Consider the following 27950-nt stretch of genomic DNA (forward strand, 5'->3'; position numbering starts at 1 on the left):
TCTCATCCAGTTCAAGGTCGTGCACAGGGTCCACTTCTCTAAAGCCAGATTGGCCGAAATGTACACAGACGTAGATGACAAATGTAATAGATGTTCAATGCCTCACTGTAACTTAAGCCACATGTTTTTTCTTTGCCCCAGGCTCTTCAACTACTGGGCGGGTTACTTCAACACAATGTCCACCATATTGGGAATACAAATTCAACCCTCCCCTTATATTGCCATCTTCGGTACTCCGTATGACCTACACTGTTTTAACACCCCACAAAAGGAAATCATCATGTTCACCTCTTTGCTTGCCAGGCGACGCCTGCTCCTACATTGGAAATCCCTCACCCCTCCCTCTATTTCGCAATGGCTTAAGGATACAATGTACTTACTTAGACTCGAGAAAATCAAATGCACTATGAGGAACCACACTGATAAATTCTATCAGAGATGGCAACCTTTCCTCTCCTATTTCACAGATCTAGAGGCTATGCCAGACCAGTGACTGAATACCAGAACACAGATCAGTTCCTTTTTATTTTATTTTATCATTTTATTTTGCATTTCAGGCAGTCCAGGACGGGGGTTTGTGAATGCGGGGTTGTGTGACTGTGGGGTTTCGTGGGGTTTCGGGGTGGGATGCCAACTCTCTGGTTCTTTCGTTTCCTGTTTGTTTCTCCCCTATCTCTCTCTCTCTCTCTCTATCACAACCTATGATGCAATTTGTACTAGCCTACATTGCTGTTTGACATCATTCTGTAAGTTCTGTATGTACCCTATGACATCATTGCAACTCCAGCCCACTTGTACTCTACCTCAGGGTCTATGTATAAAGTTCAACAACAATAGTAGGGATAACACAACCTTCCTCCCTTCTCTCTCTCTCTCTCTCCTCTTTCCCCTCTTTCTATATAAAAAATGATCTCCAAAATACCCTACATCTGTATGCACAATGTCATGTACAATATCTGCTTCAATAAAAACATTACAAAAAAACAAAAAAACAAATCAAAACCAGCCAGTCATGTATATGTTGCTTACAGGCTTAACTGCTGGATCCACATCACATTCCCTCACTCCTCCTCCTCCTCCTCCTCTTGTTTACCCCCCCTGCATAAATCTCTCATTCACAAATAGAGGCCAAGCCAAAAGAGGCTCAGCTGACGATGCTGAGATTATTTTTTTTCTGATTTCAAATCAACCTCATCTTAGATAGATGCGCCCCCCCCCCCCCTCCTGCACACCCTGTGGTCTGTGCCCTCCTGGTGTCACCGCCTCTTTTTGGTCACTAGTCCCGCCCACACTACCCGCCCACTTCTCTCCCTCATAGCCGGGTCTAAAGACCTGCCTCATTCAGTGCTGCTACACAGGTTGAGAGAGAGAGAGAGAGAGAGAGACGCTTACTTAGCAGCTGTTGGAGAGGGAAAGAGGAGCGGGAGGCAGGAGGAAATCTGTGTAGTTGTTATTTTAGGGGTGAAAAAGAGAAAGAGGTCTGGAAGGAGAAGATACTGAGGAGAAGCTTCAGGAGTTGGATTACTCCCCAGGGAGTCAGTGATCAACGGTCGTGACCCCCCCGCCCCCCACCCCCGGACCCCGAGGCCCTCTCTCTCTCTCTATACCGGGACACAGACACCCCCACTCACCCCCTACTACACACCGCCGGGATCCAGGATCCAGGAGCCATGGAGCGCTCGGTGTCACCCGAGGTCGACGATGAGCCCAAAGAAAGGAAGAAGATCCAGTTTGCCGATCAGTCCTCGGCGCCCACCAACCTGGACCCCCGGCAAGTGGAGATGGTGAGCGAGGCAGCGTGCAGTCGACTTGATTCATTTAGGGTGTCTGTGTAGTGTGGTTACATTAGTGGTATTTGTTTTTAAAGGCTGGATGACTTTGTGTCTGACATAGAGTTGAGAAATGATGATGAAACTTCCTTCTGTGTCTCATCTCCTCCTGGCCAGTTTCACAGTGTGATAGTGCCTCCAGGACTCACGATCACACTGTGACCTTCACTGCTTTAGAACTCATCTGCATCACCAAACCCAAACCTCTATTTTCTCGTTTACTTGCTAACAGCCATAGTTAATAATTACTTTTTTGCCCCATCGCGGTCCCATAATCTGCTCTTGTATCATTCAATTTTCCTCACTGTTGTCTCATGACCGGCTCAGTGGCCTACATGGTGTGTGAAAGTGTAACACGTCTATTCTGCTTGGGAGATGTGACGCCTCCGACTCCCGGCTGCTGGCGACTTTTTATTTTTATTTTAGAGCAGCCAGAAGAAGTGGGTCAAAGTAGAAAAATTGCTCAGTTAGATTGAGGCCGACGTCTCATGAGAGGTCGAGGATGAGAGAGAGAGAGAGAGAGGGAGCGATAGAGAGAGGGAGAGAGAGAGGGAGGTAAAGAGGAGTTTGCTGTATAAAGGACAGAAAGTCACATAACCTGTTCCCTCCGTTCAGCAGTCAGCTCCCTCTGTGTCTGTCCTCGTTCCACAGCTCACACACACACGCACACACACACACACACACACACACACACACACACACACACACACACCGCATAAGAGGCTTTGGGTGATCTAGGATGGCCTCGCATCCATCCGCCCTCCATCCCATGATTCATCACGCCTTCCTCACTAACTCAGCGCCGTGTTCTGTAAACAGCATCGCAGCCTGGAAACGAGTGGAGTCGCTCTGTGAGTGATGAAGACGCGTCCGCAGCTCAATCAGCTTCATCTCCACATCGTCCTGACAGGTTTCTATCACGCAACTTGTTCACAGCACAAGCAATTCCACTAATGTTGTCCCGGCATATATTTTAATCCGCCACATCTGGACACATGTGCAGCTCCTGGCTCCTCCTGGCTCCACACTGCAGATACTGAACTGCTGCTCCAAACTGAAGTGTGTGTTCTTCTCAAATCCATACATTTACTTTCCCCCTTTTCGGTTGTAGTCATCCTGCTTGCAAACATGCAGGTCACAACTCCACTCTCCCCCCTCTTCTCTCTATCTATCATTGCGTCTGATACCAACCCTCGATTCCATAGAAAACCACAGGATATCAATCTAGCATATGTGAAGCCGGTTCTCCTTTTTTTTTCCCTCACATGCTTGTTCACTTCCTTCTGTTTTCTGAGGGGACGTTATTGCTTCATCACCTTCATCAGTCAGCGATTGTCTATATTTAGGTGCATTTTGTTTGTGTTCGTGTGTGTGTGTGTGTGTGTGTGTGTGTGTGCGTGTGTGTGTATACGGAGATGCGTCTCAACAATGAAGCCATCATGCCGAGGGGGAGTATGGGAAACAGCGCGAGCATTCAGGAGAGGATGTTTTTATGTGTGTTTAGCCACAGATAGAATCTACTCTGGGCTGGATGGGGGGCCTCCAGGGACGTGTGGGTGGACCCGGGTAACGGTTAACGGTTCAATTCCCGTCTCCTCCCACGGCAATTAGCTCTCCACACAATAGTGTCTTTACTAATGAGATTCAATGACTATACCGTCCATCCAAACTTATTACGCAATCACATATCACGTATTCTTCAACAGCAGCTGCCCCCAAGAAAAACCCCACTATAGACTGAACTGCAATGGCATTGTTCCCATGGAGACGGCCTGCACAGATGTGTCTCCGCTACAGGAGGTCATCTTTAATGGGCGACTCTGTATCAGGTCGAGTCGTTTACATCCAAGAGGGCCAAGAGGTGTTAATGTGACACACACACACTCAGACCCCTCTCTCCTGTGTGTGTGCGCTGTGCACGCTCCAAACACCTACGCCCACATGTTTGAAGCAATTTAAACATTTTTACAGCGTCTTCAAGATGACATCACCTTTTCAAATGGAAGGGTCTGGATGTGGGAAAGCGTTTGTCCTCACGATGGCTTCATCCCAGACACGGAGGCTGTAAGCGCAGGAGGCCAACGCGGAGCATTTGGCAGCTCCGTGTTCTATGACGCACGGCGGTTTGCGTCCTTTACGAGTTCTACGGCCCTCACTCGTATATCTCAAGTCTACCTGCACATTTTTTCCAGTCGCAACTTCTTTATTTTAACAAATCCCAGTAAAGTTGTGAATTTGTTTAATGAGGCTCAGCTCCAATTAGAGCGGAGACGTCAGAGGAAGAAGTCACGTCAGGCACAAAAGAAGCACGTGGCTCTTTTATCAATTTTACAAACACACACTCACGTAACAAACACAGACAAGTTGCTGCATGCTGTGTGAGTGTGTGTGTGTAGTGGACAGTGATTAGGCTGGCCATGCAGGGCCTGGACACCTGAGTCCGCTCCAAGTCTGCCTCCCCGTGGACGCAAACATCCGTGCACGTTTCTGCTTCAGCTCCCGTTTCTCCCCGCAGAGGCTCTGGGGGAATATCATAGGTCAGCAAAGGGCAAAGAGCGAAACCTTCAGGGGCGCGTCGGTGCAAATCTGTGTGGGTTCATTCCTCCTCAACCCCTCTCCCCTCCCCTACCCGCCCTGCCACTTACTGGGCCAAACGTCAAAGCAGCGACCTTTGATGCGGCGAGTGCTTGTGTGTAAACATCAGCCTGACATGGGGGGACTGTCAACATGCACTCGGGTGCAGGTGTCTCTCTCTCTCTCTCTCTCTCTCTCTCTTTATGAGTTGCATGATGTATTTGAACCCGTGAAATCATCTCTTCGCCTCCTTTTGAATGTTTTGCTGACGTTTGCACAAATGTCAAAACTAATTGGGGAAGAAATGATTCCAAAAGACGACTTGACTTGTTGGAAACCGCAGATTGTAATTAGACTTTTGGACACAAATCAATGGGTCTCTGTCTTGTGCAGTGTGTGTGTGTGTGTGTGTGTGTGTGTGTGTGTGTGTGTGTGTGTGTGTGTTTGACACTCCAGACATCTTGCTAATGACTTATATGCAGAAAAGTGCTTTTGCCTGAATCCGTCCAAAACAGCTTACTCACTAGAATCCATCTATGTTAGTTATGTGGCTTCTGTTCTATGTATTCAGTGTTCTAATGTGTGTGTGTGTGTGTGTGTGTGTGTGTGTGTGTGTGTGTGTGTGTGTGTGTGTGTGAGAGAGAAAGAGAGTGTGTGTTGTATAAACAGTTCAAGCATAAATATTGACCTTGGGCACAGCGATTTGTCACCTGATGATACTGTAAACAGAGTTGATCATGCAGTTGTAATGAGTGCAGACGCCTGCCGTGCAGCGACTCGGCCGCCTCGCCTGCTCCACTGTTATGGTAAACAAATCCTCTGTTGTCAGTTGGTGTCATCATTCCACTCAATCACACGCTTACCGCTCGAGGCATCACGTTAAATCAGAGCCCGAGAAAGGTTGCGGCGTCATTTGTCACACTTTGCTGCAGAAGCGGCCGCCACGTTGTTTCTGACTCTGTGATGGAGCTGCGAGGCCAATGCAGGGGTCCTGAACCTCCGTTGTGACTGCACCTCCAGGATCACACAGGTCTCAGATCGCTCCCCTACGTCCCTTTTTGACCAATTGTAAACAGTCCAGAGTGACGCGTATTGGCTGAGAGACGCATTGAGGCGTGAGGCAAAACAAACTGCGTCTCTGTTTCATCAACACGCCGTTACGTCACAGCGGCTGAGACATTTCTGTTGTTTGTCATGTTTTCCTGCCTGTATCACGGGTATGCCCGGGTCATCTGGGCCTGCAGTCTCATCACGATAACACGCCATTTTAAGTTAGACGCCTAATTAGACCTGCAGGCGAGAATCAGATGAAGAATAAACTGATTTATCGGTTTGGAACCATCAGATTTCTTCCTTCACATTCCAGATTTTTGACACTTTCATAAACACAGCAGCCTCCTTTGTGTCCTTACATCCCAGCGCTGACCTGTGAGCGGCATAGCAACGCTCAACAAGCAGCGTGGCGACCCTTTTTCAATAACTATTTCTCACCTATGGCTCAGTGTGAAGCTGTTTGTGTGTAACTATAGCGACTCTGCCCTCGGTTTGTACCTGTTAGTAGCTGCCTATTGTCCTGCTTAACTGCTCTCTGTCAGTTCCACAACATGACACCGGCCAGAAAAGCAGACTGACGCTTTGTGTTCTGCCGCCTTCTGATTGGCCCCGCCCCCCCCTGCTGCTGCACCGCCGCTTGGCAGGGTGGCTTCCTGTCAATCAGCCGTCGACACGTTAGGAGACGAGTTAGACATTCTTCCAGTGAGGGGGGTGGGGGGGGTGAGAGGTGGTTGAGCCTGGAGGAGGTATTGTGCCATTTCATCTCCGGTGTGTGTGGACAGATGCTGCATGTAGTCGCTCTGTTTATTCAGCCAGCCAACGATGGGGCCAAAGGTCACTCCCAAACTCTGATGTGAACACGGAGGAGCAAAGTTCAACCCGTACAACTTATTCAGTGATGAATTCAGCGATGTCATTTATTTGATTAGTAACGAGCGGACCGTGCTGACCGCAGAGAACTCTGTGAACTACAGCGGCTGAGCTGGAGCTGAGATTTGCATGGTGGCGTCCTTGATTCGCTTTGAACTAGTGTAACCCAGATAGGTGTGTGTGTGACAAAGGTGCTTTCCCTGCGACGATCTTTGTGTCTGATCTTTGTGCGTGTTTGTTTAATTGTCATACGGATATGGAAGGATTTGCTTGCAGTCTTGGGTCAGGAAACATCTGGGCGACCTCAGGCGCTGTCCTCATTCCTTTGAGCAAAACACCAAACACGACCGTCTTAAAAACACATTCCTGTGCGACGAGTGCCAGGGAGAGAAGATCACGTCCATTAACTGTCCGTGCTGATATTTTGCATGCTAGAGCTCTAAAGCAGTCATGCACGTTATCTCGCAGCTTCCCGCCAATCAAATCTACGCAGATAATCTGCTGGTCACAGTTGTCAGACGAGACGTTTTGCATGTTGCAATTGTTTCCTTTTTAATGGGTTACACAGGGACACAAATGGAAAGCAACGTTATGACTTCATCAATGGAAACAAAGAAAGAGAGCAATCGATTTTCGTATCATTGTGTTATTGCAGCAATTGCACAGCCGGACTGCACTGCACAGCCAGTTAGTTTCCTAAAGCTCACAGGGGGGTCGAGAGAGAGAGAGAGAGAGAGAGAGAGAGCGAGGGAGGGAGAGGGAGAGAGGGGGGGGGGGGACAGTGTTGGCATTCGATAGAGCTCAGAGGTGCCAAAGATCAGAAGAGCAGGCACAGGGACGGACGCTGCACGATGGTGTGTTTGTGACCAATGTGCTGCTGTGTGCTTATGGAAAGAAGTCAAAGCTGTAAATCAATCATGTATAAATCCATATGTATCCATCCGGAGCTTAGTTATCATGACAGCCGAGGCCATGATAGAGAGGCAGAACGTGTATACAGAGTCCAGGTCCACACATCAAGCTCTGCTCTGAGATGTTCCGCTCTGTAGGTGCCGGTGCAGCGTCTGGTGTTCCCTCCCTTCCTGTCTCCTCCCTCAGGGTCTCAGGGGACCCCTCAGATCTAGTTTACTCTGTCCTACTGCTGCTTTTTATAGGCCCTGGCACCACAGCGCCACGTCAGGCGTCCGCCTTCAGGGAGCAGACCCAAATCGGCCCGATCTGCTCCCAGGCACTGATATGCACGGCCAACATGCACACACACACACACACCGTAGAGTCAACATTTACTGATGACTCATACCACATGCAGCATTGAGTAATGTACCTTCCTGTTTCCCTTAATGCTTTGTTTGCCTTCTGTTCTGTATAGACAGTATGGTACAGCCAGTGCAGCCTTGATTTAAAATTCAAATATTTTCAGCCAATTTAACAATCTAAAAAAGAAACCAGGTACTTTGTGCCAAACTGTGATAGGAGTAATGCTGGCGGTACGTGTTGGGCCCTCTGGTGGTACACTGGATGTTTGCATAGGATCAACTGGAATCTGGGAATTGTTTTTTATTGTGGCAAAGTATGTACAAATAACACTGATTTATCGGTTATGAAGTAGCTCAAATTTATTACACACACACACACACACACACACACACACACACACTTGCAAGTACATTATTCAAATTCACTCTCACCCTTCAGATAAACTGATGCACTTCCTCTCCGCGCTTTGAACAAGACCAAAGCTCTTTAACACTGTGTGTGTGTGTGTGTGTGTGTGTGTGTGTGTGTGTGTGTGTGTGTGTGTGTGTCAGGAAGTGCTGCTGTCCCTCGGGGAAGCCTGCAGGCACACACCTGTGGAGGCTGACACAGGCCTTCAGACCCACACGGTCCACAGCAGATCACTGAGCTGCAGCAGAGTAATGTCACTTTGTGCTGCAGTATTGGCAAAAAAAAAGAGCAGGTCACGTATACGAGCTTATGTAAGCAGAGCAGAGACAGAGCAGAGCAGAAGGGGATGAAGGCTGGAAAATTACTACAGTCCACTCTGTGTGTGCGTGCGTGTGTGTGTGTGTGTGTGTGTGTGTGCGTGCGTGTGTGTGTGTGTGTGTGTGTGTGTATGTTTATGTCATTTGGCAGCACCAATGTCACACACCACCACCACCAACACTGCTACTGTCAACATCACTTTGTGTGTGTGTATATGTGCCTGAGAGAGAGAGAGAGAGGGAGAGAAATAGAGAGAGAGGGAGAGGAATCAGATGTTGATGTGAATGCCTTTATGTTTATAATCTCCATGTTTTTGCCATTTTCTGTACTTTTCTGTACAAGCTTTGCATGGATCAGTTTGTTGTCCTCTCCCTGGTTTTAGCTGCTCAGGGGTTAAAAGGACACAGTGAGACGCCTTCAGGATGTCAACATGCTGCAGATTCCAGATTAGATTACGTTGCTCGGTGACCTTCATCATTTCACTCCATCAGACTTCCATCTATCATCTTCATCAGCTAGCATCTCTCCGTGTCTTCATCAGTCAAATCTTCATCTCTATCATGAGGCACTTTATCAGTGTGTTATTGTGCCACCGTGTCCCTTATTGTGTACAGAGATCTGAGGAACCTTCACCACTTTGGGACTTGACACAGATTCTTGTGTTTGTTGTGATTCACAGTGATAAGGAACCAATGAGCCAAACATTACTTCAATCTCAGCTAAAGTAATTTATGCTGATTCAGACTCCCTGAGGCACCTCAGGGTGCCCTGCAGGGCCGGGCGCAGGTGTCAAGCAGGCAGAGGCAGCAGGGTTCACAGCAGCACTGAGCCCCAGGCTTCAGATGAAGCTCAGTGGATGTTCTCTTTTAACTGAGTAAATGGCAAAAGAGGAAGGAAAGAAGAGACAAACCCACACAAAAGCATCATAACAGGATTTCAGTTCTAATGTCAGACTGTGATGGAGGGAGAGAAAAGAGGGGAAGGGATTAGCAACATGTCACTGCACAGGAATATAGGATGTGGATGTAAACATGATAGAGGAAATGGAGGATCACGCCAGATAGACATCAGAGATGAACAAGGGAAAGACAGAAAGCAGGAAGTTTCACAGCGTATAGATGATGTCATAACAAGGCCCATATCCATGCTCCATTAGACCGGATTGACGTATTCGATGGGGGCGGCTTTGTACTGTGCAGCCCAGAAGAGCCTCTGCTTGGCAACACCCGCCACACCTCTGTGACGCACACACACACACACACACACACACACACACCTGGCTCGACACAACAGCGGAGATCTGCAACCCAAACACAAATTTGGTGGAAAATACAGCCAAAGCGACTTAACTCCTCTCCCTGGATGTGATGTGGCGCCGTAAACAGCAACAACGTCAATGTCACAGCAGTCAAAATGACCACAGAGGACACTTTGTCCGCATGGTCTGCCCTGCCAGGTTTGTGCAAAAAAACTATCCAGCGGTTTGTTTCATATGCCCGTTAATGGCTGCTCTTAAACCATTATAAATGTGGTAAGGCAAGGCAAAGCGTTCCGCTCTGCACAACCATAAAGGCCCCACACATTCTGCTGCACAAGCCCCTCTTGGTATTTCTTTCATTAAGATTTTTGTCCTCCTTCACCTGGAGAGGACAAAACCAAAATAGCCCTGTCCCACAGGCAGGCCCCATACTGCTGACCTGGAGGGGTGTGTGTGTGTGAGCACAGCTATGCATTTGTTTGCAAGCACAGAGAGTTCACTGTATACAGTAATGTGTTGTATAGAGACCTGGAGTCTGTCTTTTGTCTCCTCTGTCCACTGGCCCCTCGGAGTCTCCCAGGGCCGGCACTGGGTGGAGAGGAAAGAGGAGGAAGTGAAGGGGAATGTCTGGGACCCTGTTGTGATGTGGGGCGTGGCTGAGTGTGTGTGTGATTGGTGGACTCAAGAGCTCCAGTGGCGCAATCGGTTAGCGCGCGGTACTTATATGACAGTATTCTGTGAGCGATGCCGAGGTTGTGAGTTCGAGCCTCACCTGGAGCAAGATTTTGGGCAGCAGTACCTCACGGGAGTCACAAAGGAAGTGGCTCATAGGGGGTTCAAGTCCCCTTATTGACCAAGGAAGTGGCCTGGCAGCTGGGGAGTTGCCAGTTTGCCTCCAGGTCCCTGCCAAGGCGCCCCAGTTAGTTTGCGTTGAGTTGATCAAAATCAATAGCCTGTAGTCCCTTAATTCCCTGTGTGTGTGTACATACTTGTACTTGTTAGTCTAAACTTCCAACTATACAGTGTGCACAGGTGCAGAAATGAATGAGTGTGAACATATTTCTGTAAAGTCAGAGCACCAACTAGTTTGAAAGTTGGATTAATTTTAGAATTTAGATGTTTGTGGTTAAATAAACACTTATTTTATATATATCCACTGTCATAGATCAAACGTGTTTCAGGGTCATATCCGGGTCTGTGCAGTTATATAACAGTGAAGCTTCCTGTGCCCTTCTGGCCCGGCTGCCTGCTCTGACCGGGCCGGCGTATTGAGCTGCCTGCTGGTTGTTGACCCGAGCCGCTCTAATGAAGCCAGCAGTGAAGGGGGCCCAGCGAGTTCCTCCACCAGGGGGGCCAGGATCATCAATAATAGAGTGTTTTCTAGGTATATATATATATAAGACTGTTTGTGTGTCTGTGTGTGTGTGTATGTTTACAGATCCGGCGCCGGAGGCCAACACCTGCGACGCTCTTTAGAGTAGCTGACCAATCATCTCCTGACGATGATCAGTCCACACACCAGGTAAAGGTGAAGTCGCAACGCTTATTCTGTTAAACCACGTTCCCCCTCCGGCTGTGACACAATAACATTTACCCACAACACCCATATACAATAATTCAGCTTTAAAAGTAATCTAAGTAAGTACATAGTGATTATATAGTGTGTGTGTGTGTGTGTCTGGGCCTCATAGTGTCAATAAGAGCATCACATGCGCCCTCCAGTGGCTCTGACATAGTGTTGATAGAAGGAAATCAAATGTAATTGTGTTTGAATGTCTCTCTCTCTCTCTCTCTCTCTCTCTCTCTCTCTCTCTCTCTCTCTCTCTCTCTCTCTCTCTCTGTCTGCTCAGTGGGTCGTGGGAGAGAACGGAGTCCTCAAACCCAAACGTGTCAATCCAAATGTGTACCAGCCCCCGTCACTCAGAGGTAGGTGTGTGTGAGTAGTGGTGATAGTGAGGGCAGCGGTTGTGTGTGTGTGTGTGTGTTGGTGGTGTTTCATCCTCCTGTTTTTAGTTTTACCTTGCTTCGCCGCAGTTTTCAGCGCTTCATGATAACACAAGCAAAAAGATGCATGTGACAGATGGGGGGGGGCAAAGCGCATGAGCTTGAGCCTGCACATAGGTGTGTGTGTGTGTGTGTGTGTGTGTGTCTATGCATCTCTGTGCCCACCATACACTAAGCAGCAGGGTCCATATATGAGTGTGTGACAGAGAGAAAGGAGAGAGATTAGAGTGCGACAGCTGTGAGACACCGAGTGTGAGTCTAGGAAAGTCTGGATCATCCAGGATTACAGTCAGGCCTGTGTCCAGCTGTGACACACACACACACGCGCACACACACACACACACACACACACACACACACACACACACACACACACACACACACATACAGATGCACCCAGTTAGAAACAGAGGCACAAACACACTTCTTATAGATAGATAGATAGATAGATAGATAGATAGATAGATAGATAGATAGATAGATAGATAGATAGATAGATAGATAGATAGATAGATAGTTAGGCCTCATAGAATCAGTGGCCTGTTCCAGCGCTGTACTGTGTATCTGAGGGAGAGAGGCCAAGGTGACCTAGACAAACACAAGGGGGGGAGTACAGGTAATACCACAAAAGAGAAGAGAGCGCTGAGAGAGAGGGAGAGAGAGAGGAGAGAGCGCACGGTGTGAGTCAGCACAGGCGGGAGAGCAGTAAGGGGGGAGTGGAGGAGAGACGAGGGTACAGGCGGACAGATGGAGAGAGCGGAGGGCGAGAGGAGAAAAGAGAAACAGTGAGAGTCGCTCTGTGTAAACGTCAGCTCCTGTAAGAATCAGTGGGGTGGTGTGTTAGAGTTGCTGCCTGTCTGTCGATCAGTGTGTGTGGTGTGTATGCGTGCGTGTGCTTGTGTGTGTGTGTTTAATTGGCTTCCCGCCTGGCTGGCATCCATTCAAACGAACCCTGTGCGGCTTAATAAAAACTGACAGTGTTGAAGCGCGGTAAAACCACAACAACATCTCCCTCTATCCTGTGTCTGTGTCCCTGTGATTGTGTGGCCATCTCCCTTTGTGTGTGTGTTTGTGTGTGTGTGTGTGTGCGTGTGTGTGCAGCTGTGCAGAAGATGGCTGAAGCACACATGCAGAACCTAGGTGTCTACCCTCCTTTGGAAGACCCTTGCGAAGGGGAGGAGGATGAGGATGACTGGCAGAGCAAGCAGGGAGAGGACACATCTCCCGCCAAAGCTGCCGGTGAGACAGACTGGAACACTGTATACAGAAGCAGAGCGGGTCTGTGTGTGTGCGTGGGTGTGTGTGTGTGCGTGCGCGTGCTTGGAGTTAAAGGGAAAATACATCCAAAAACACTCCCACAAACAAACACTGCCCGTAGTGTTTGTGGATTGAGATGATACACGGCTGCATTCCAAACATGTTGATAACCAATTTGCAATCCTGGCGGCAGTGTGAGAGTGTGTGAGGGTGTGTTTGGACCTGCAGGTTTGTACAAATGGTCAAGTTTACCTCTCACCATTAACCAAGATATCATCACATAAAAACAAAAACAAAAGCATTCCAGCACTCCAGAGTCTATAGCTTCATTTTCTGCAGTTTGTTTCAATGTTTGTTGCCTTTAACAATGGAAATGAGTTAATACTCTATGACAACGCAACAAAGTCATTATTCTTCACCCACAGCGCGATGTCATTGGCGCCAAAGGCCACTCTGGCAGCCTCATTAATCGTCTACACATTCATATTCCTCAAACATTTTGCTTCCACAGCACTTAACATAAAATACCTTCTTGTTCCCGGTGGAATAAAGGCTCCTTTCTCCTCTGAAGGGTCTTTTGCTGTTTTCGGGGTAACCTAAGCTCCTCTGTGCGCCTGCCAGCGGCTCGGGTGATGCGCTGCTGCTTTGAGAGACGGTGCCAAAGTCATATTAGCTCTCTGTCTCCCGCCCCAAATCTGTCAAGAAGGCAGAGTGGAGCTGAATTAAAGGCCAGAACCAACATCTTATGCTTATACAGCTTATTATCAGAGAGGCCAGAGAGGATTAATAGCACCGGGAGGAGGCAGTCTGTGGTCTACACAGAGAGGGGGGGACTGACAACACAACACAACACAACACAATTCCTGAATGTGTTTTGGGGGCAGAAACTCACTAATTATTACAAATCCCGGGTCTATAAGCATGTCCACGCATGGCTCTGTGAGGTCAGATGACAGATGATCTCTCCAGAACCTCTTTTAGTTGAACAACAGGCTCAACAACTCCAAGAACTTTTTGAACTTAGAAATCTCCCCAAACTATCTGAATTATCCTCCTCTATTGATAATGTATCAACTTCTATACTTTTCAATTACACTGCAGATTTATGGCTCAAAACAACATTCTTGGAGATGTTCCATGATGGTCCTGCTACCCCCGGCCCATAATGCATTTCATTCACCAGTACAGACTCCACACGTGTATGAATGGGTGAGATACGGTGGAATGTGTCTGCCTCTGACATGGGCCCCTCTCTCCTTAGATAACCAAGGGACGGCCCCCGCAGTGCGCTCTGTCAAGTTTTGCGACGTGAGAGAGACGGCCAAGGAGATCCAAGCTGGACCGGGGGAAGAAGAAGAGGAGGAGGAAGAGGAAGAGGAGGAGGAGGAGGAGGAGGAGGAGGAGGAGGAGGAGGAGGAGGAAGAAAAGATTGCAGAGGACAAAACTAAGGAAATGACAGAGAAGATCAGCCGGGGGAGTAACTGAGAGAAAGAGGCAGAGAGGGAGAGAGAGAAAGAGAGAGGGAGAGGGAGAAAGAGAGAGAGAGAGAGAGAGAGAGAGAGAGAGAGAGAGAGAGAATATTAGGATGAGAGGTTTTGTCAAAGCTGTAAACACTAGATGGCTTTGAACACAGAAATGAAGGAATAATGCAGTTGTGTGGATGTTCTGTGTGGTGGTGATGGCTGTGTGTGTGTGTGTGTGTGTGTGTGTGTGTGTGTGTGTGTGTGTGTGTGTGTGTGTGTGTGTGTGTGTGGTAGAGGGTAAAAGCGAGTGATTGAACGCTGGATGCGGTTCTTCCATGAAAACAAATGTGAGTGAGCAAGAACTTCTTTAATATTTCACCCTAACAGGGTCAGGTGGATTAGAGGGGAGGGCGTAATGACAGGAAGGAGGTGAGGTCCCAGGATTTGGCCCTTATGAGGAGGTGAGGAATGATCCACTCAGAGGCCACATATGCGATGCAGACTACAGACGCCATGTTGACCCCTGTGTCCCTTCGTTTATACCGACAGTGGTTGTGGGATCACTTTGAAACTCTGACCTACACACTCTGATCCTGACTGGAAACAAAATTCAATAGTTGATCCTTTGGTTTGACTGGCATGGTTTGCCATCTTGTGGTGGGAAGTAGGTATAACTTGTTTATTTCCAATGGCTGAATAATAAGCAAACATTTCTCTATGAGTGTGTTCACGGTCACAGTGAGTGTATGTGTGTGGTTATGACACTTAGACATGAATTTGATCTTCCTATTATTTGAGCATTTTGAAATAAATTTCCAAAGTCGGGACTACCTCTAACTTCCCCAGTCATTGATCTCATCACAGGACATTGGCTCATGAGACTCATTCATGATTTCCCAATGCTCAGAAAACTGTCACCTTTTTAAACTGTTCACCCCTGATTTGTATGACTTGGATGTGCTGTAAAAGCTATTTTTCTAATCTAATGCCCTGTATCTGCTTAGCCTGGTTTAATCCTTATATCTAATGCAACAACTCTTCTCACATGCCTTGTATACCATGCAGATCATATAAGATGTCATTGTAGCGACTTTTTAACTGACATTTAACTGCACTTAGATGATAGTTTCATTCTTTCTTTACCTTGTGAAAATGGGATACATTTGGAGTCACCAAGCATTGTTTTACCATTTAAAAACAATCATCGATCATTATCAATTTAAGTGAAATTATATGATATGTTACATTTTGGTTCATTAGACAGGAACTTTCTTTGTGCTACTGCTGTTTGTACCATCTGGGCTGATCTCTGTATATACAGTACGTAACATGGCACTTTTAAACCTCTGGCCTGCCCCACATTTGGGATCACTGGAGCAGCAGTTGTGTTGCTGAGGTTCCCTCTCTGTCCACCGTCCTCTCCTCTACATCAGAAGAAAACAATCATGCCAAGACGCCAAGTACAAACTCTCTGCTTCTCAGTTTCTTTTCTTATCCATTCTTCTATTTCTTAATGTGATGTAGTTGTTTTAAAGTGACAAACAAAATAAACACTTTCTTTTCCTTTTTCTCTTCAAACTGAACCATCATTTTGCAGCTGTGTGGGTTTTTGTGTCTTAAAACCTTCACTTAAATAACTAATGCTGAAGTTTCAGTATCATTTAATAATATTGCTCTGCACAGATAATGCTGACTATTTTGGATGAACAAAAACCACAATGGAAACAATGATGACTGTACCAAGAAGAGTCTGGTTTATTAATAGTCAAAGGTACAAACAGTGATGGCCTCAGGGGCAATAATAGGCCGGAGTGGGTTATGAGGTCAGGTTCAGTTTAATACACGAGGTCATACCAGAGGAGTGAATTAGGTATGTGGGCTGTCCAAACAAACAACACAATCACATGCACAGTATTTCATAGTCATATCCTCATATGTGTATGATATACACGCATATATTGTTGTTGTAAATATATGATTCAGATACATACACACATTAGATACATACACACATGCCTATGTTTGTGTGTGTGCACGTGTGTGTACACACACAGTAGTATAGTGAATACATATGCAATGTACAATATAATGGCATTGCTGTAATTTGAACCATAACAACAAATGAGTTTTTACAATAACAACCACCAGAAGTAAAATTACAAAAATGATTAGACTTGTTTTGTTTACATCTTAAACTTTTATACACAGTGCTCCTTGCAGTCAGTAAGTGTGAGGGTGTGATTTGTTGTTCTTCCGTCTCATGGTCGGACACAGGGGACTGACGCAATCACAGCATTGGGCTGAAAATTACACATTCGTATATTTACACCAAAATATTCAGTTAAAGTCGGCAAATTCAGAGCCAGCCGAAGCGGTTGAGTTTATCCCAAACAAAACCGGAAGCTGGTAGTATGTCATCCTCTTGTACAGTTCTTGCAAACCGAAAGCTTGACAAGTTAATCTTTGGTATCGACGGAAGCGAGGGGAGTCATGAAACCATTCCGGAAACCCGAGTGCACGGTGATAATGCGCTAAACCAAGTGAGTGAAAAAGCTGAAAACTTTGTGTTTATGATTTTATCGCGGAATAACCTCGGCTCTTGCTTAAGCGTAGGTATATTCTATAGTTGTTCTCAGTTTAGTTGTGGTCGTAGTGTTGCTGTTAGTAAGCGACAATGTTGCTAAGAAATTAGCCCGGCAGCTAACTACACAATGTAGGCTAACAACACTGGCTAGCTGTTTATGAGCTCGTCTGGTGAGTTGTGCTTGGCAACGTTAACTTGATTAGAGCTTGTTTATGATAAATATTCATCGAAACGCTTGAATGCATTCAGTGATTGCCTGGTCGTTATTATTCCCTGCCTGTCGTGAGTTGTTAACGTTGGTAAACAGGTTGTTAGCTTGACCCCAACTCGCAAGTCGCTTGTTTGTTTTTAGCAGTGGAGGAGGATTCATGGTCTCTAGTTTGTCACTGACTTGGTAAATGTTGCCCCGTCGGAAGTTTAAGTGGTTAGTTTGAACTATTTATCAGGTAAAAGCGGAGAGTCAGACTGAAGGTTGTGAGAGAGCCAGGTGACATGCTGATGGTTCAATGTTCAACTGCACAATGATGTTTGCTTTTGTTGTTCATTATTTGGAGATGCAGAGCTCACATTTGGGGTCGTATTGATGGCCTCAAGGAACTAAATGCCTATAAAACTAATAACAGTAATACTTATCATGGGTTTTACTTGCTTAATCAATTATGAACGGCTGTTTTGAAAATGCATCTGGTTTGAGGCATTCTGCTGTACTAATGTTGAGGATAATTATCAGAAATTACTTAAAAGTTCATGGAGCTTCTTTCTGGATCACCACCAGATGGTTATGGGTTCTTCACCCTCCACTTTGCCTCCATTATTCGTCAAAATTGTCCTAGACATTAATGTAATGCTGCTTACAAACAAGCCATGGAACCAGTGAATGGATTCAATTATTAAGGAGGATAGGTCAGATATTTATTTCTTCTAGTTCCTCAAAATTGATCATGAGGCTTCCCCCGTTTTAGTTCCTGCTTTTAAGTTCAACTCTCTGCTGATAAACTCGTCTAAATGAGGAGCCTCTGATTTATTGCGGCCCCAGAATTGAGACTCGTCTCCCGTCTCTGTGCTTCCAGGTAGAGTTTTCCCGTCTCCTGTCTCGCCGCTGGAATGCCAGGTGGAGATTACGGGGAGCTCGGGGGCAGCCTCCCCGCTATCGCCTCCCTCAATGCTTCCTACTCCACCACGCTGTCCCTGCCCCCCCAATACGTGCTGGTGCCCCCTGCAGAGCGCAGGATCATCTCTGACGTCCGCCGCACCTTCTGCCTCTTTGTGACCTTCGATCTCCTCTTCATCTCGCTCCTCTGGATCATTGAGCTGAACGTGAGTATGTTACATACTGTGCACACACTGCTTTTACAGCCGTAGTGAATCAAAAAAGCTTGATGAGTTAGACTGTGATGTTCCCCCTGCAGATCTCCAGCTCCATCTGGGACAGCTTGGAGAATGAGGTCGTCCACTACCACTTCAGGTCTTCGTTCTTTGATATCACTGTAAGTGGATGAGCCTGACTCGTTGTAGATTGTGGGTTGAAGCGTAAGATGTCAGTACTTGTTAGTGTTGAAAGGGTGAATGCTCTATCTCCTCTTCATCCGGTGTTGTTTGACTTCCGTCTCGTGTTACAGTGATTGTAGTCTGATATCATCGCCGAGTTTTACTGGCAGAGCTGGTGAGCTCAGTCACACGTCTGCTCACATGATGACAGAAATGGCTTGAGGTCTCTTCTTCTGCTTCTTCCTCCTCCTCCTCTTTCTGCAGCTCCTCGCTCTGTTTCGTTTCCTGTGCCTGCAGATTGGTTACGCTGCCTTCCGTCTGAGGCACTGGTGGGTCATCGCGGTAAGTGAGCCCCAGCGCAGTCAGACCATCAAGCGCTCAGTCTCTCTGTTTGTGTTGAACACATATCTCTGCCTCTCGCCTCCCACCACAGGTGACCACACTCGTGACCAGCGTCTTCCTCGTGGTCAAGGTCATCATATCAGACGTTAGTGACTTCCTGTTACACCTTCCTATTTTAGTTTTGTGTGCGGTGCAGTTCAAGCAAATCAGGAAAACCGCCTCAGCTTTTTTTACTTCTCAATTTCTTCCCGGGTTGCGCCATGACCCAGTAACCGTGGCGATGACTTTACGGGCTGCACACGTCTCCTTCAGCCGTGTCAGACCCTTTATAACTGTTTGTCACTCAGCAATAAGGAAGCAAACCGTAAAATAGTAAAACTGCGTCTGTGACGGCTGCTACATGTTTTTGCTATCAGTCTGTTCAAACACAGTGTCGGTGTGACCTGCTTTGCTCTCCCTGCACAGCTTATTTCCCAGAATGCCTTTGGCTACGTGCTGCCCATCACCTCCTTTGTTGTGGCCTGGTTAGAGACCTGGTTCCTGGATTTCAAGGTGCTCACTCAAGAGGCGGACGATGAGAGAGGTGAGAGGAAGAGGAAGTCAGACTGAAGTTTGGAGGGAAATTGATGTTTCTCTTTTCAAACGTTTCTTTGTTTTGTTTGCAGCCTACCTGGCAGCCGTGAACGCGGCGTGGGAACGCGCGCCCATGCTCTACCCCCGCGCCGTTTCAGACGGACAGTTCTACTCGCCACCTGAATCTGTCGCAGGTAGCTGACGATCTCGCTATGAGTGTGTGTGCGTACGATTTCTTTGTTAGCCTACGTCCCGTTTGAAACCGCTCTGCGTCCACAGGCTCTGAGGAGGATCTGGATGAAGAAGGTCAGGGACGCAAAGCCGTCACGGTGCAGGTAACCACGCGCTCGGGTAATCCAGCGTCTCTTCACGTCGCGCTGACTCTGTTGACGTTTCCCCTCCTCTGTCCCCGTGTCTCTGCAGGAGAAGGAGTACGTCAGGCAGGGGCGCGAGGCCATGTCTGTGGTGGAACAGATCCTAACCCAGGAGGAAAACTGGAAGTTTGAGAAAAACAACGTGAGTTTGATCTCCCCCTCTTCGTCCTGCTGGGGGGGGGGGGGGGATTTCCTCTCCTCCCCTGTCAGGTCACAGGGTCAGCACACAGGGACACACATGACCAAAGATTACTGAACTAATCCGAAAAACACCTAATTCAGTTAACTGTGGGAGGCTTTTTAGCTGTGAGAGACGTGTCTATGTGGTAAAGTCTGGGTTTCCTGTATTTACTCAGAAGAATGGAACCTGATGACTCTCACTCTCTCTCTCCTCAGGAGATGGGCGACTCTGTGTACACTCTGGAGATTCCCTTCCACGGAAAGACCTTTATTCTCAAGGTACAGCAGCCTCTTGTGTGTTTGTTATGACACTGACCTTGATGTATGTGTGGTTCTCATGTTGAGTGGATCTAACACCTACAGGAGCCCACTTTGTTAGTTCACGTTCTCTTTCCCTTCGTGCCTTTTCACCGTCTATCTCACTGGTTCACCACTAGAGGGCGCTACGGCCACAGTAAGTGAGACAAATAGGGCGTTAAATTAAATAAGATGTTGGATGTCTCGGTGTAATTAAAGGCTGCGGTCACATTACAAAGGAATGTAGTGTAAATGTTCCCTCTGCGGAAAGGGGGGAGATTATGAAGAAGCTCCAGTCACGTCTCACAGCCCAGGGGCTCCACTTACCTCGCATTACGGAAAGCAACCTCACGGTGGTGTTAAAGTGGGCAACCACAAGGCCACAGACTGACCGTGTATGTGACCCGCACATTCATCTGAACCAGACTGACTGCAGACGTTCACAGGCAGCAGCTTTGTGTCTCTGTCCCTTTAAATGCAGACGACACAAGTTGAGGTGAAAAGTTGGACACGTGCTCCCTTCACTATTTTACAGGATTAAACTGCGGATTAACTCCTGCTGAATTCTTAAACTGTGTGTATGAAGGTTACTCTCTTTCTCTCTGCACGGGCACACTCGTATCTCGTGGGATTTGACTTTGTTTCCTCTTCGTTCAGGCGTTCATGCAGTGTCCTGCTGAGCTGGTGTATCAGGAGGTGATTCTGCAACCGGAAAAAATGGTCCAGTGGAACAAAACGGTGTCTGGTTGCCAGGTAAGACTCTCTTTTTTGGCACTCAACTAGTGTCTCTTAAGGCTTCCTTGTGTGTGTGTGTGTGTGTGTGTATTGTGTCTTGTTAGCAGGGGTAGAAGCAACTCGAAGATGATTGGCTGAGAGCCTCCCATTGTAAATTCAGCTACTGAACATTCCAACTTTCGTTCAACTCTTAATAACGTCCACAATCTTGACACTTGACAAACAGCACACACACGCAGACGTATCTCCTCCTTTGTTTCCTCAGATCCTGCAGAGGGTCGACGACAACACTTTGGTGTCGTACGACGTCTCCTCCGGGGCAGCAGGGGGCGTGGTGTCCGCTCGGTACGCCAGCGCAGCTCACAGCACTTATCTCAACGTTTGTCTCACAGTGGTGCCGCTTCTGTCTGCGAAAAATGTTTGACTTATGTGTCTTTGTCTCTTCCCATCAGGGACTTTGTTAACGTGCGGCGAGTCGAACGAAAGCGAGACTGCTACCTGTCTGCCGGCATGGCGACGGACCACGACGCCAAACTTCCGTGCGGTCGATACGTCAGGTCAGGCCCCCCCTGCCGGGTCTCCCTGTGATTTAAAAGCCTCGTATTGATTTGATGACGGTGCAGTCGTGTTGGTTTCATCTTTGTGTTTTACCCTTTAACCGTTTCTCCGTGTGCTTTAGGGGAGAGAACGGTCCAGGAGGATTTGTGGTTCTGAAGTCCAGCAGCAACCCGTCCGTCTGCACCTTCATCTGGGTCCTCAACACAGACCTGAAGGTGAGAACAGGCAAAGTGTCACAGGTTTAACTAAGACACATAAACACGTTCACTCACCCGTTGTGTTTGTCCTCATCAGGGTCGGCTGCCCCGCTACCTCATCCACCAGAGTCTGGCTGCCACCATGTTTGAGTTCATGACCCATTTACGCCAACGCATCGCTGACCTGCAGCCCAGCCTTCGCACCCACCACCACACCTAAAGCAGGTGGAGGAGGGGGCGGGGGGGGACGCAGCCAGTTGGTCTTTTTATATTGTGAACCCCAAAAATGTGTAAAGCTGCTCCCTGGCGTCGCTCGTGATGCCAGAGGGACGAACCCAAGAGACTTTGGAAGCGTAGGAGATGCGAGACGTGTGACCGCACATCAGCCACACGTCAGCAATTTCGGAAGAGGAATAATTTCAGTTGTCAGGGACGACGTTTTAGGCTTGGTCACATTCATGTTAATTTATGTGGTCCGATATGTTTTTGCTGTGTTTCTTCATTGTGCAATGAGGATTTAGTTTCTGAACCCGCCAAGCTGCCTCAAGTCCCACTTGGCTGAACCCAGACGCCTGGAATGTGGACACGTGCGACTCTCATCACCTCTCGTTACACCGCTGAAGGTCTTCTTCGCCGAGCCGCCGTGCCGTCTAAGCCTTCTCACCCTCACGCGGGGGCGTCAGTTTGGCTCGGCGTAGATTCACTCGTCCACTTTTTACGTTCACTGAGTTGTCTTAAAACAAGGTCACACTAAGAATTCACTAGCAGACACTTTATCTGAAAAAAGGAAAGAGCTCCGCCCCCTTCTTTACAGTTCGTTCTCCTTGCCTGTAGAGGGAGACACCACTGAGCCGCCTCCTTTAACGCCCCGGGACGCCGGTGTCCCGTGGGTGGGACTGTGCACGGTAGCACTGAGCCGAAGGTCAAACCAGCAGGCTTGACCTCAAACCAGGAAGCTGCTGTGTTCCGGATGCTTTATCAGATTACATCAGACGATAAATCTAAAGCTGACAAAAAAAGGTCCTACATGAAGACGTGGGACACGTAAAGCTGTCCTTTGTGCCAATGAGCTCCTGTGGCTCTTGTGGTGAAATGGTTGAACCTCTGCACCCCCTCACCGCCACACCCAGATATGGTTTTCACGCTTTTGTTTACATTATGAAGTTGTTTTTAATCATTTAGGACTTTCAACCTCCAAAATCATAAGCGCCTCAAGTGTTAAACCTCACAAAAATGCAGAGTTACAGCACGACATCATTGCTATAAGGCTGAGGCGGTGTTCCTTTGTTAGTTGTGGACGTTAACCAGCAGGGGCCAGATGACGGTCCGACCCATTATCGTAACATTTGTCCTTATTACGAAAGTCCAACACTCGTGGTTCACTTTTGATCTACTGTATCTGTGCGATTGTGTGTAACGAATGCTTTCACACACTGAGCAGAGGGATTCCAAAGGAGCGGGATTCATGATATATCAACATTTGGTGCCTTTAATCACGTCAGTCCTTCACTTCCTGTTTACTTTAGGAGAGCGTATCCTCCTCTTCCTCCTAAGTCAATCTTTTATATCTTCGTCAAAGGTAACTGCATGTGTGAATCCTGTTCATCTGTTATGTTTTGCTTTAAATCTGCATTTGGTGTGTGTGTGTGTGTGTGTGTGTGTGTGTGTGTGTGTGTGTGTGTGTGTGTGTGTGTGTGTGTGTGTGTGTGTGTGTGTGTGTGTGTGTGTGTGTGTGTGTGTGTGTGTGTGTGTGTGTGTGTGTGTGTGTGTGTGTGTGCGCCTGCTATAGATTAATCAAGCTCGTTAACTTAAAGCCATGGCAGTAAGACTGACCAACTGTTTTTACTAAAAGATAACGAGTCTAATGTCTAATAAAATTATATAAACTCATCTGACTGTTTTTCCATTTCCAACCTCCTTTAAATATCAGTTAAAGCAGTTAATAAGGATAAGTATCATCTTATAGTTTTACTGGAAATGTGTGTTAAACCTAATTTATCGCTTGTAATCTGCTTATGTTTAAGTGTTGGATCCTGGTGTGTTTATATCTAGAATTGTATTATTCGGCCAATTAGAAATGTATAAATGACATCACCAGAGGTTCATAGATTCCCAGTTCCTCCTGTAAGCATAGATTATGTAAGCATAGGTTTGGTTACTTTGGTGAACTAATGATCCAGTCTTGTAAGTCTGATGAAAGTTAGTGGGAGGATGTGTTTGGCCTGGGGGGTGAAGCTCAACGCTCCGTAGCAGAGATGGAGCTCACATGATGATGTTGTGACTGTCTTCTGAGGCGACGGGTGGGTGTGAGTGTGTCAGAGAGCCAGCCAGCGCCTCACTGGCCTCATTGTTCCCCATGGAAGGCTGAGCAGAGGGAAGGAGCTTTGAACCTTTGGTCACCGGAGCATCTTGGCCCACTCACACACATACACACACACACACACACTCCGGCCACTGACCTTGAAACGCGGGGACTCTGGATATGAGGTAGAGTTTGAGGATCATCGGGGCATCTTCCTCACACCTTCTGGGAGGCTGCTACACTTTCTTACTCTCCTGAATTTTACAGGCGCTGAAGGTTCTGTTAGACTGGGAGCCATCAAGGACTTCTGGACCTGAAGGAAAAAGCAGCTGAGCTCGTACATGTGACATCCCCATACTGGAATCCACCTCATTGTCGCTTGAAGAGTGGAGGAACATCTGGTCTCGCCTTTTAATACTTGAAGCAAAAAGACTAATCTGGATTATTTGACTTGTATCTCTAAATGGGGGCAGCTTTCAAGAAGTTCTGCTGCTGCTGCTGCTATAGCGGCGACGATGACGATGAAAAGCAGGCTTTGTTACCGTAAGAAGACAGACATGCATGATAACCACACTCCGAATCCTAATTCCACCCCTGAACCCTAATTAAGCATGTACTATCATAGCTTGCCTGCTAACGTTTTGCTTCTGCTTGTATGTGGGTTTAACTCCACAGTCAGGACCCATTGGAGTATCTGAACCGCGAAGTCCAGAAGCGGCGTGACGAGGAGACCAACCTCTGGAGTACACCAGGAGACCACAGCCACTCAGAGAGAGAGGATGACCGGGCCCTTAACTACCTGCTCCAGGCCAGGAACAAGACCCGCTTGGGCTCCACGGTATACGAGGGGAAACAGGGTCAATAAAGAGACATTCTGTAAAGTTAGACTGAGGCTGATAAAAGAAACAGGTTGGTGTTGAAACGCGATACAAATAAGGATGACAAAGTGTTTAAATCAGAAGCAAATATGACCTTTGAATGGACAAAGGTTAGCAGGACATTGACCCAGTCGCAATGATGTTGAGCAGAAGAATGAAGGCGCTTGGAGCTGAATGAAGAATAAAACACTGTAATGACCGTCTTCTTTTCTTAAGGGCTACCGCCGTCTGAGTGTTGATATTGAGGCCATGAGAGATACACGCCGGGAGGTCAGAGACAAGTGGATGACCATCCTGGAGAACCTTGGTGAGGCTGCTGAGATGAGATGAGATGAGATGTGTGTCTGGTTGTCACCTACAGCCACCTTGACGTTTTGCCTTGTTCTCCAGGTTTCATGGCAGAGGCAGAGTCGCTGCTGAACGTCTCTGCCGGCGCTTCCCTGGACCGCATGCGCAACGCAACAGCAGCCCGCGAAATGCTGTTCACCCTCCACACCTACACCTCCATCTTCAACCGCAACGAGCCCCCACCTGAGAGATACCTGTTCATCCTGGTGAGAACACACACAACACAGGCTCTGCTGTGACCTGAAGCCTGAAGCCCACAGATCAATGTTACTCACACATAACTCCGTCAGCCAGTTACAATTGATGAGTGACACATTTTCATGGCAGCTGGAAGCACTTTTGCAGCTCCTTGCACTTTATTATTCATTCTTCGGCTCATTGTGATAGCAGTTCACCACCTGGTATAGTTCTGTGTCATGTTATCTTTCTCTTTGAATCTCACAAGCTGCATCAAAAGCCACACATTTAAGTGAGAAAGTGTTTTATTTTGTTTTTTATTATAATGAATGCAACGCTGCTCATAATTCTGTACTCCATTGTTATCTATCTGAATTGATCAATAGAAAGTTTGATCAAGATTGCTCCAGTTACACAACTTCACCACTAGAGGGCAACACTCTCCCCTCATCATGAGCTGGCAGAATAACTTTCCTAACTCATGTTATATGTTATAATAAAGACATTTCTTCACTTCTTCCTCCTCTTCGTCTCCTCACAGGACCGTCTGCTGTACCTGGATATCGCTGACGACTTTTTGGCAAAAGCAAAGCGCTTCTATCCGCCCAGGGATGACGACGACGATGAGGAGGAGGAGAGCACGGGTCTGGCCATCAACCTGCCGCTGCTGCTGGCCAGGGTGGAAGCCATGAACAAGCGAGGGGATCGTGAGGAAGACCTGGACCAAAGCGGAAGGGAAGACTCGAACCCGAGTGACTGATGCTTTAATCCACTGGCTGCAGTGATGGTGGACATGAGGCAGGGGGCAGTGGGCATCAACGTTGGAGGACAGGAATGCAGAGTTTGGTTGAAGTGTGATTTTGCTTCTGTTGATTCCTTGAATTTTCAGCTAAAACTTTCTCCCTTTTCTTCTTCCTTAAAAGTTTCCTCAGCTGTATGAACCTGCAGGGTGCTGATGTTCCCTCTTTGTCCTGTGATCATCAGCTCTTATTTCTTTCAGTCACACGCTTCCCTCTTACATCATCAGCCAGGAATCATGTGTACGCTTCATATGCAGGATCGGGATAAAGTTTAACACATGACTGATGACTTTGGCCTCAAACATTCCAGAGAAGAAAACGTGAACTGTGTAGTAAGTGTGTAAGCGTAAAAATGGGGTGTGTGTGTGTGTGTGTGTGTGTGTGTGTGTGTGGGAGAGAGAGACGACATTCAGGTGAAGTATGTGAGGGTGTAACCGATATGCTGAAAAGGTTTGTGTAAGTGTTCTCATGTGTGTGTTTGTTCATGTTGAAATAAAGAATGCAGCCTGAAGCTCTGTGTGTGTGTGTGTGTGTGTGTGTGTGTGTACGTGTGTGTGTGTCACATGTTGTTCTGATGCTTTGCTGAGTTGCATTGCTGTGGTTAACTGATTCCCTGAAGCCACTCAAAGCGAAATTCACAACGTTCCACTTCCTCAAGACATGGGATAACATTTGAACGAGCACGTCGATCAGCGCTCCAACACTTTGACGGAAGAATTTGCTGTGTATCAGAAAAGCACGGATTCATTCCAGAGAAACAGATCTGGTGGCGAGGGGGGCGAGTTCTGTTCCTTTTAATCTCCTAAGGTCCCTCTGAATCCCCTCACATGGCTGGACCGCCTGTGCACACATGGCTGGCTTACATTGTGATCCGCAGACAGACCCCGCCCCTCCCCCGGTTGAGGGACTGTCCGGTGCCTGACCATCCCTCTGGGACAAGTGCATGATGGATGGTGATGGTGTTTTGGTGATCAGCTGTTGGTTGTTGATGTTGTTATGTAAGAGAAGCCGCTGCCTGCTGGCACAGTGGCACAAATAACTGGTAACACTCCACTCTGTGCTCGAGGCTGTGTGAGGCACTGGAGTGGAGCTGGTGTGTGTGTGTGTGGGGGGGGAGGGGGGTCATCCATAAAAGGAACGGAGAGCGAATTAAAGCTCCTTCAGATTGTTCTTCCTGCTCGCCAGGCTCAGTGTGTCAGGTGGACGATGTGGGAAGCGCCACTCGTCTCTCTTTTCATTACACTGTCACCAACTTTTTCAGCCAAATGTGTTTCCTTATTTACCTCCTGCTGACAGGCCTCTGCTCTATGCTGCAATTGCCCTCCTGCTCTCTCTCTCTCTTTCTCTCTCTCTCTCTCTCCTCTCTCTCCTTCTCTCTCCTTCTCTCTCTCCGCTTCTCTCTCTCTCTCTCTCTCTCTCTCTTTTCCTCCCACTCTCCATCTTTTTTTTTCCCCCAGTGACAGCTCATTTAAATGTCACTTCCCGGCAGCTGTGTGTGAGTGTGTGTGGGGTTATGTAACACAACGTTGTGCCTGGCCTGGCCTGGTGCGGGAGAAGGGACGAGGACAAGGGTTGCTCACTGTGACAGAGTTCACCTCATCACCGCTCACCTTCACACACTGTCGGCTTCATTTGCATTGGCGACTGCACGACTGAGCCAAAAGGTGAAAGTCATCAAAACTCCTCTGATACTACTTACTGTGTGTGTGTGTGTGTGTGTGTGTGTGTCTTATTGATTGAGTTTATTTAATGATGTAAGACAGTTTAGTATCATGATATGAGTGATAATACTGACTAATGAAGGATAAGTATGAGACACTCTGAGG

General features: G+C 47.5%; 3 protein-coding genes and 1 non-coding gene across 4 annotated transcripts; all 4 read left to right on the forward strand.

The window, feature by feature from the left end:
* Window positions 1-1355: 1355 nt before the first annotated feature.
* ppp1r1b (protein phosphatase 1, regulatory (inhibitor) subunit 1B) lies at window positions 1356-15874 on the forward strand. The gene is made up of 5 exons (XM_076144079.1): window positions 1356-1784; window positions 11006-11089; window positions 11418-11493; window positions 12673-12810; window positions 14090-15874. Exons 1-5 carry the CDS (start codon window positions 1671-1673, stop codon window positions 14311-14313), a joined length of 636 nt encoding a protein of 211 aa, XP_076000194.1. The 5' UTR covers window positions 1356-1670; the 3' UTR covers window positions 14314-15874.
* On the forward strand, window positions 10255-10347 carry trnai-uau (transfer RNA isoleucine (anticodon UAU)). The gene is given in 2 exon segments: window positions 10255-10292; window positions 10312-10347. It is a non-coding gene; the product is annotated as a tRNA-Ile (tRNA).
* Window positions 15875-16740: 866 nt separating the features above from the next.
* On the forward strand, window positions 16741-23509 carry stard3 (StAR related lipid transfer domain containing 3). Its single transcript, XM_076144222.1, has 15 exons — window positions 16741-16831; window positions 17946-18192; window positions 18285-18362; window positions 18628-18705; window positions 18797-18850; window positions 19171-19288; window positions 19371-19472; window positions 19558-19613; window positions 19702-19794; window positions 20049-20111; window positions 20787-20882; window positions 21130-21209; window positions 21317-21421; window positions 21544-21637; window positions 21717-23509. The coding sequence occupies exons 2-15, from the start codon at window positions 17980-17982 to the stop codon at window positions 21837-21839; spliced, it is 1353 nt and encodes a 450-aa protein (XP_076000337.1). The 5' UTR covers window positions 16741-16831; window positions 17946-17979; the 3' UTR covers window positions 21840-23509.
* An 84-nt stretch (window positions 23510-23593) lies between these two features.
* Window positions 23594-26581, forward strand: LOC142993473 (melanoregulin). Its single transcript, XM_076144223.1, has 5 exons — window positions 23594-24464; window positions 24597-24759; window positions 25016-25106; window positions 25190-25353; window positions 25866-26581. The coding sequence occupies exons 1-5, from the start codon at window positions 24385-24387 to the stop codon at window positions 26082-26084; spliced, it is 717 nt and encodes a 238-aa protein (XP_076000338.1). The 5' UTR covers window positions 23594-24384; the 3' UTR covers window positions 26085-26581.
* Window positions 26582-27950: the final 1369 nt, after the last annotated feature.

This window comes from Genypterus blacodes, unplaced genomic scaffold, assembly GCF_046128005.1.
Source record: "Genypterus blacodes isolate CSIRO-AG114 ecotype Tasmania unplaced genomic scaffold, CSIRO-AGI_Gbla_v1 ptg000028l_1, whole genome shotgun sequence".
Lineage (NCBI taxonomy): Eukaryota > Metazoa > Chordata > Actinopteri > Ophidiiformes > Ophidiidae > Genypterus > Genypterus blacodes.

Excerpts from the sequence above, each read along its gene's own strand:
- ppp1r1b (XM_076144079.1), top strand. The coding sequence starts at position 1,671 with ATGGAGCGCTCGGTGTCACCCGAGGTCGACGATGAGCCCAAAGAAAGG. Across the intron at positions 11,494-12,672 it reads CCAGCCCCCGTCACTCAGAG|CTGTGCAGAAGATGGCTGAA; the intron begins GTAGGTGTGTGT and ends GTGTGTGTGCAG. Across the intron at positions 12,811-14,089 it reads ATCTCCCGCCAAAGCTGCCG|ATAACCAAGGGACGGCCCCC; the intron begins GTGAGACAGACT and ends CTCTCTCCTTAG.
- stard3 (XM_076144222.1), top strand. The coding sequence starts at position 17,980 with ATGCCAGGTGGAGATTACGGGGAGCTCGGGGGCAGCCTCCCCGCTATC. Across the intron at positions 18,363-18,627 it reads CTTCGTTCTTTGATATCACT|CTCCTCGCTCTGTTTCGTTT; the intron begins GTAAGTGGATGA and ends CTCTTTCTGCAG. Across the intron at positions 19,289-19,370 it reads AGAGGCGGACGATGAGAGAG|CCTACCTGGCAGCCGTGAAC; the intron begins GTGAGAGGAAGA and ends TTTTGTTTGCAG.
- LOC142993473 (XM_076144223.1), top strand. The coding sequence starts at position 24,385 with ATGGGGGCAGCTTTCAAGAAGTTCTGCTGCTGCTGCTGCTATAGCGGC. Across the intron at positions 24,465-24,596 it reads GAAAAGCAGGCTTTGTTACC|TCAGGACCCATTGGAGTATC; the intron begins GTAAGAAGACAG and ends TTAACTCCACAG. Across the intron at positions 25,354-25,865 it reads AGAGATACCTGTTCATCCTG|GACCGTCTGCTGTACCTGGA; the intron begins GTGAGAACACAC and ends GTCTCCTCACAG.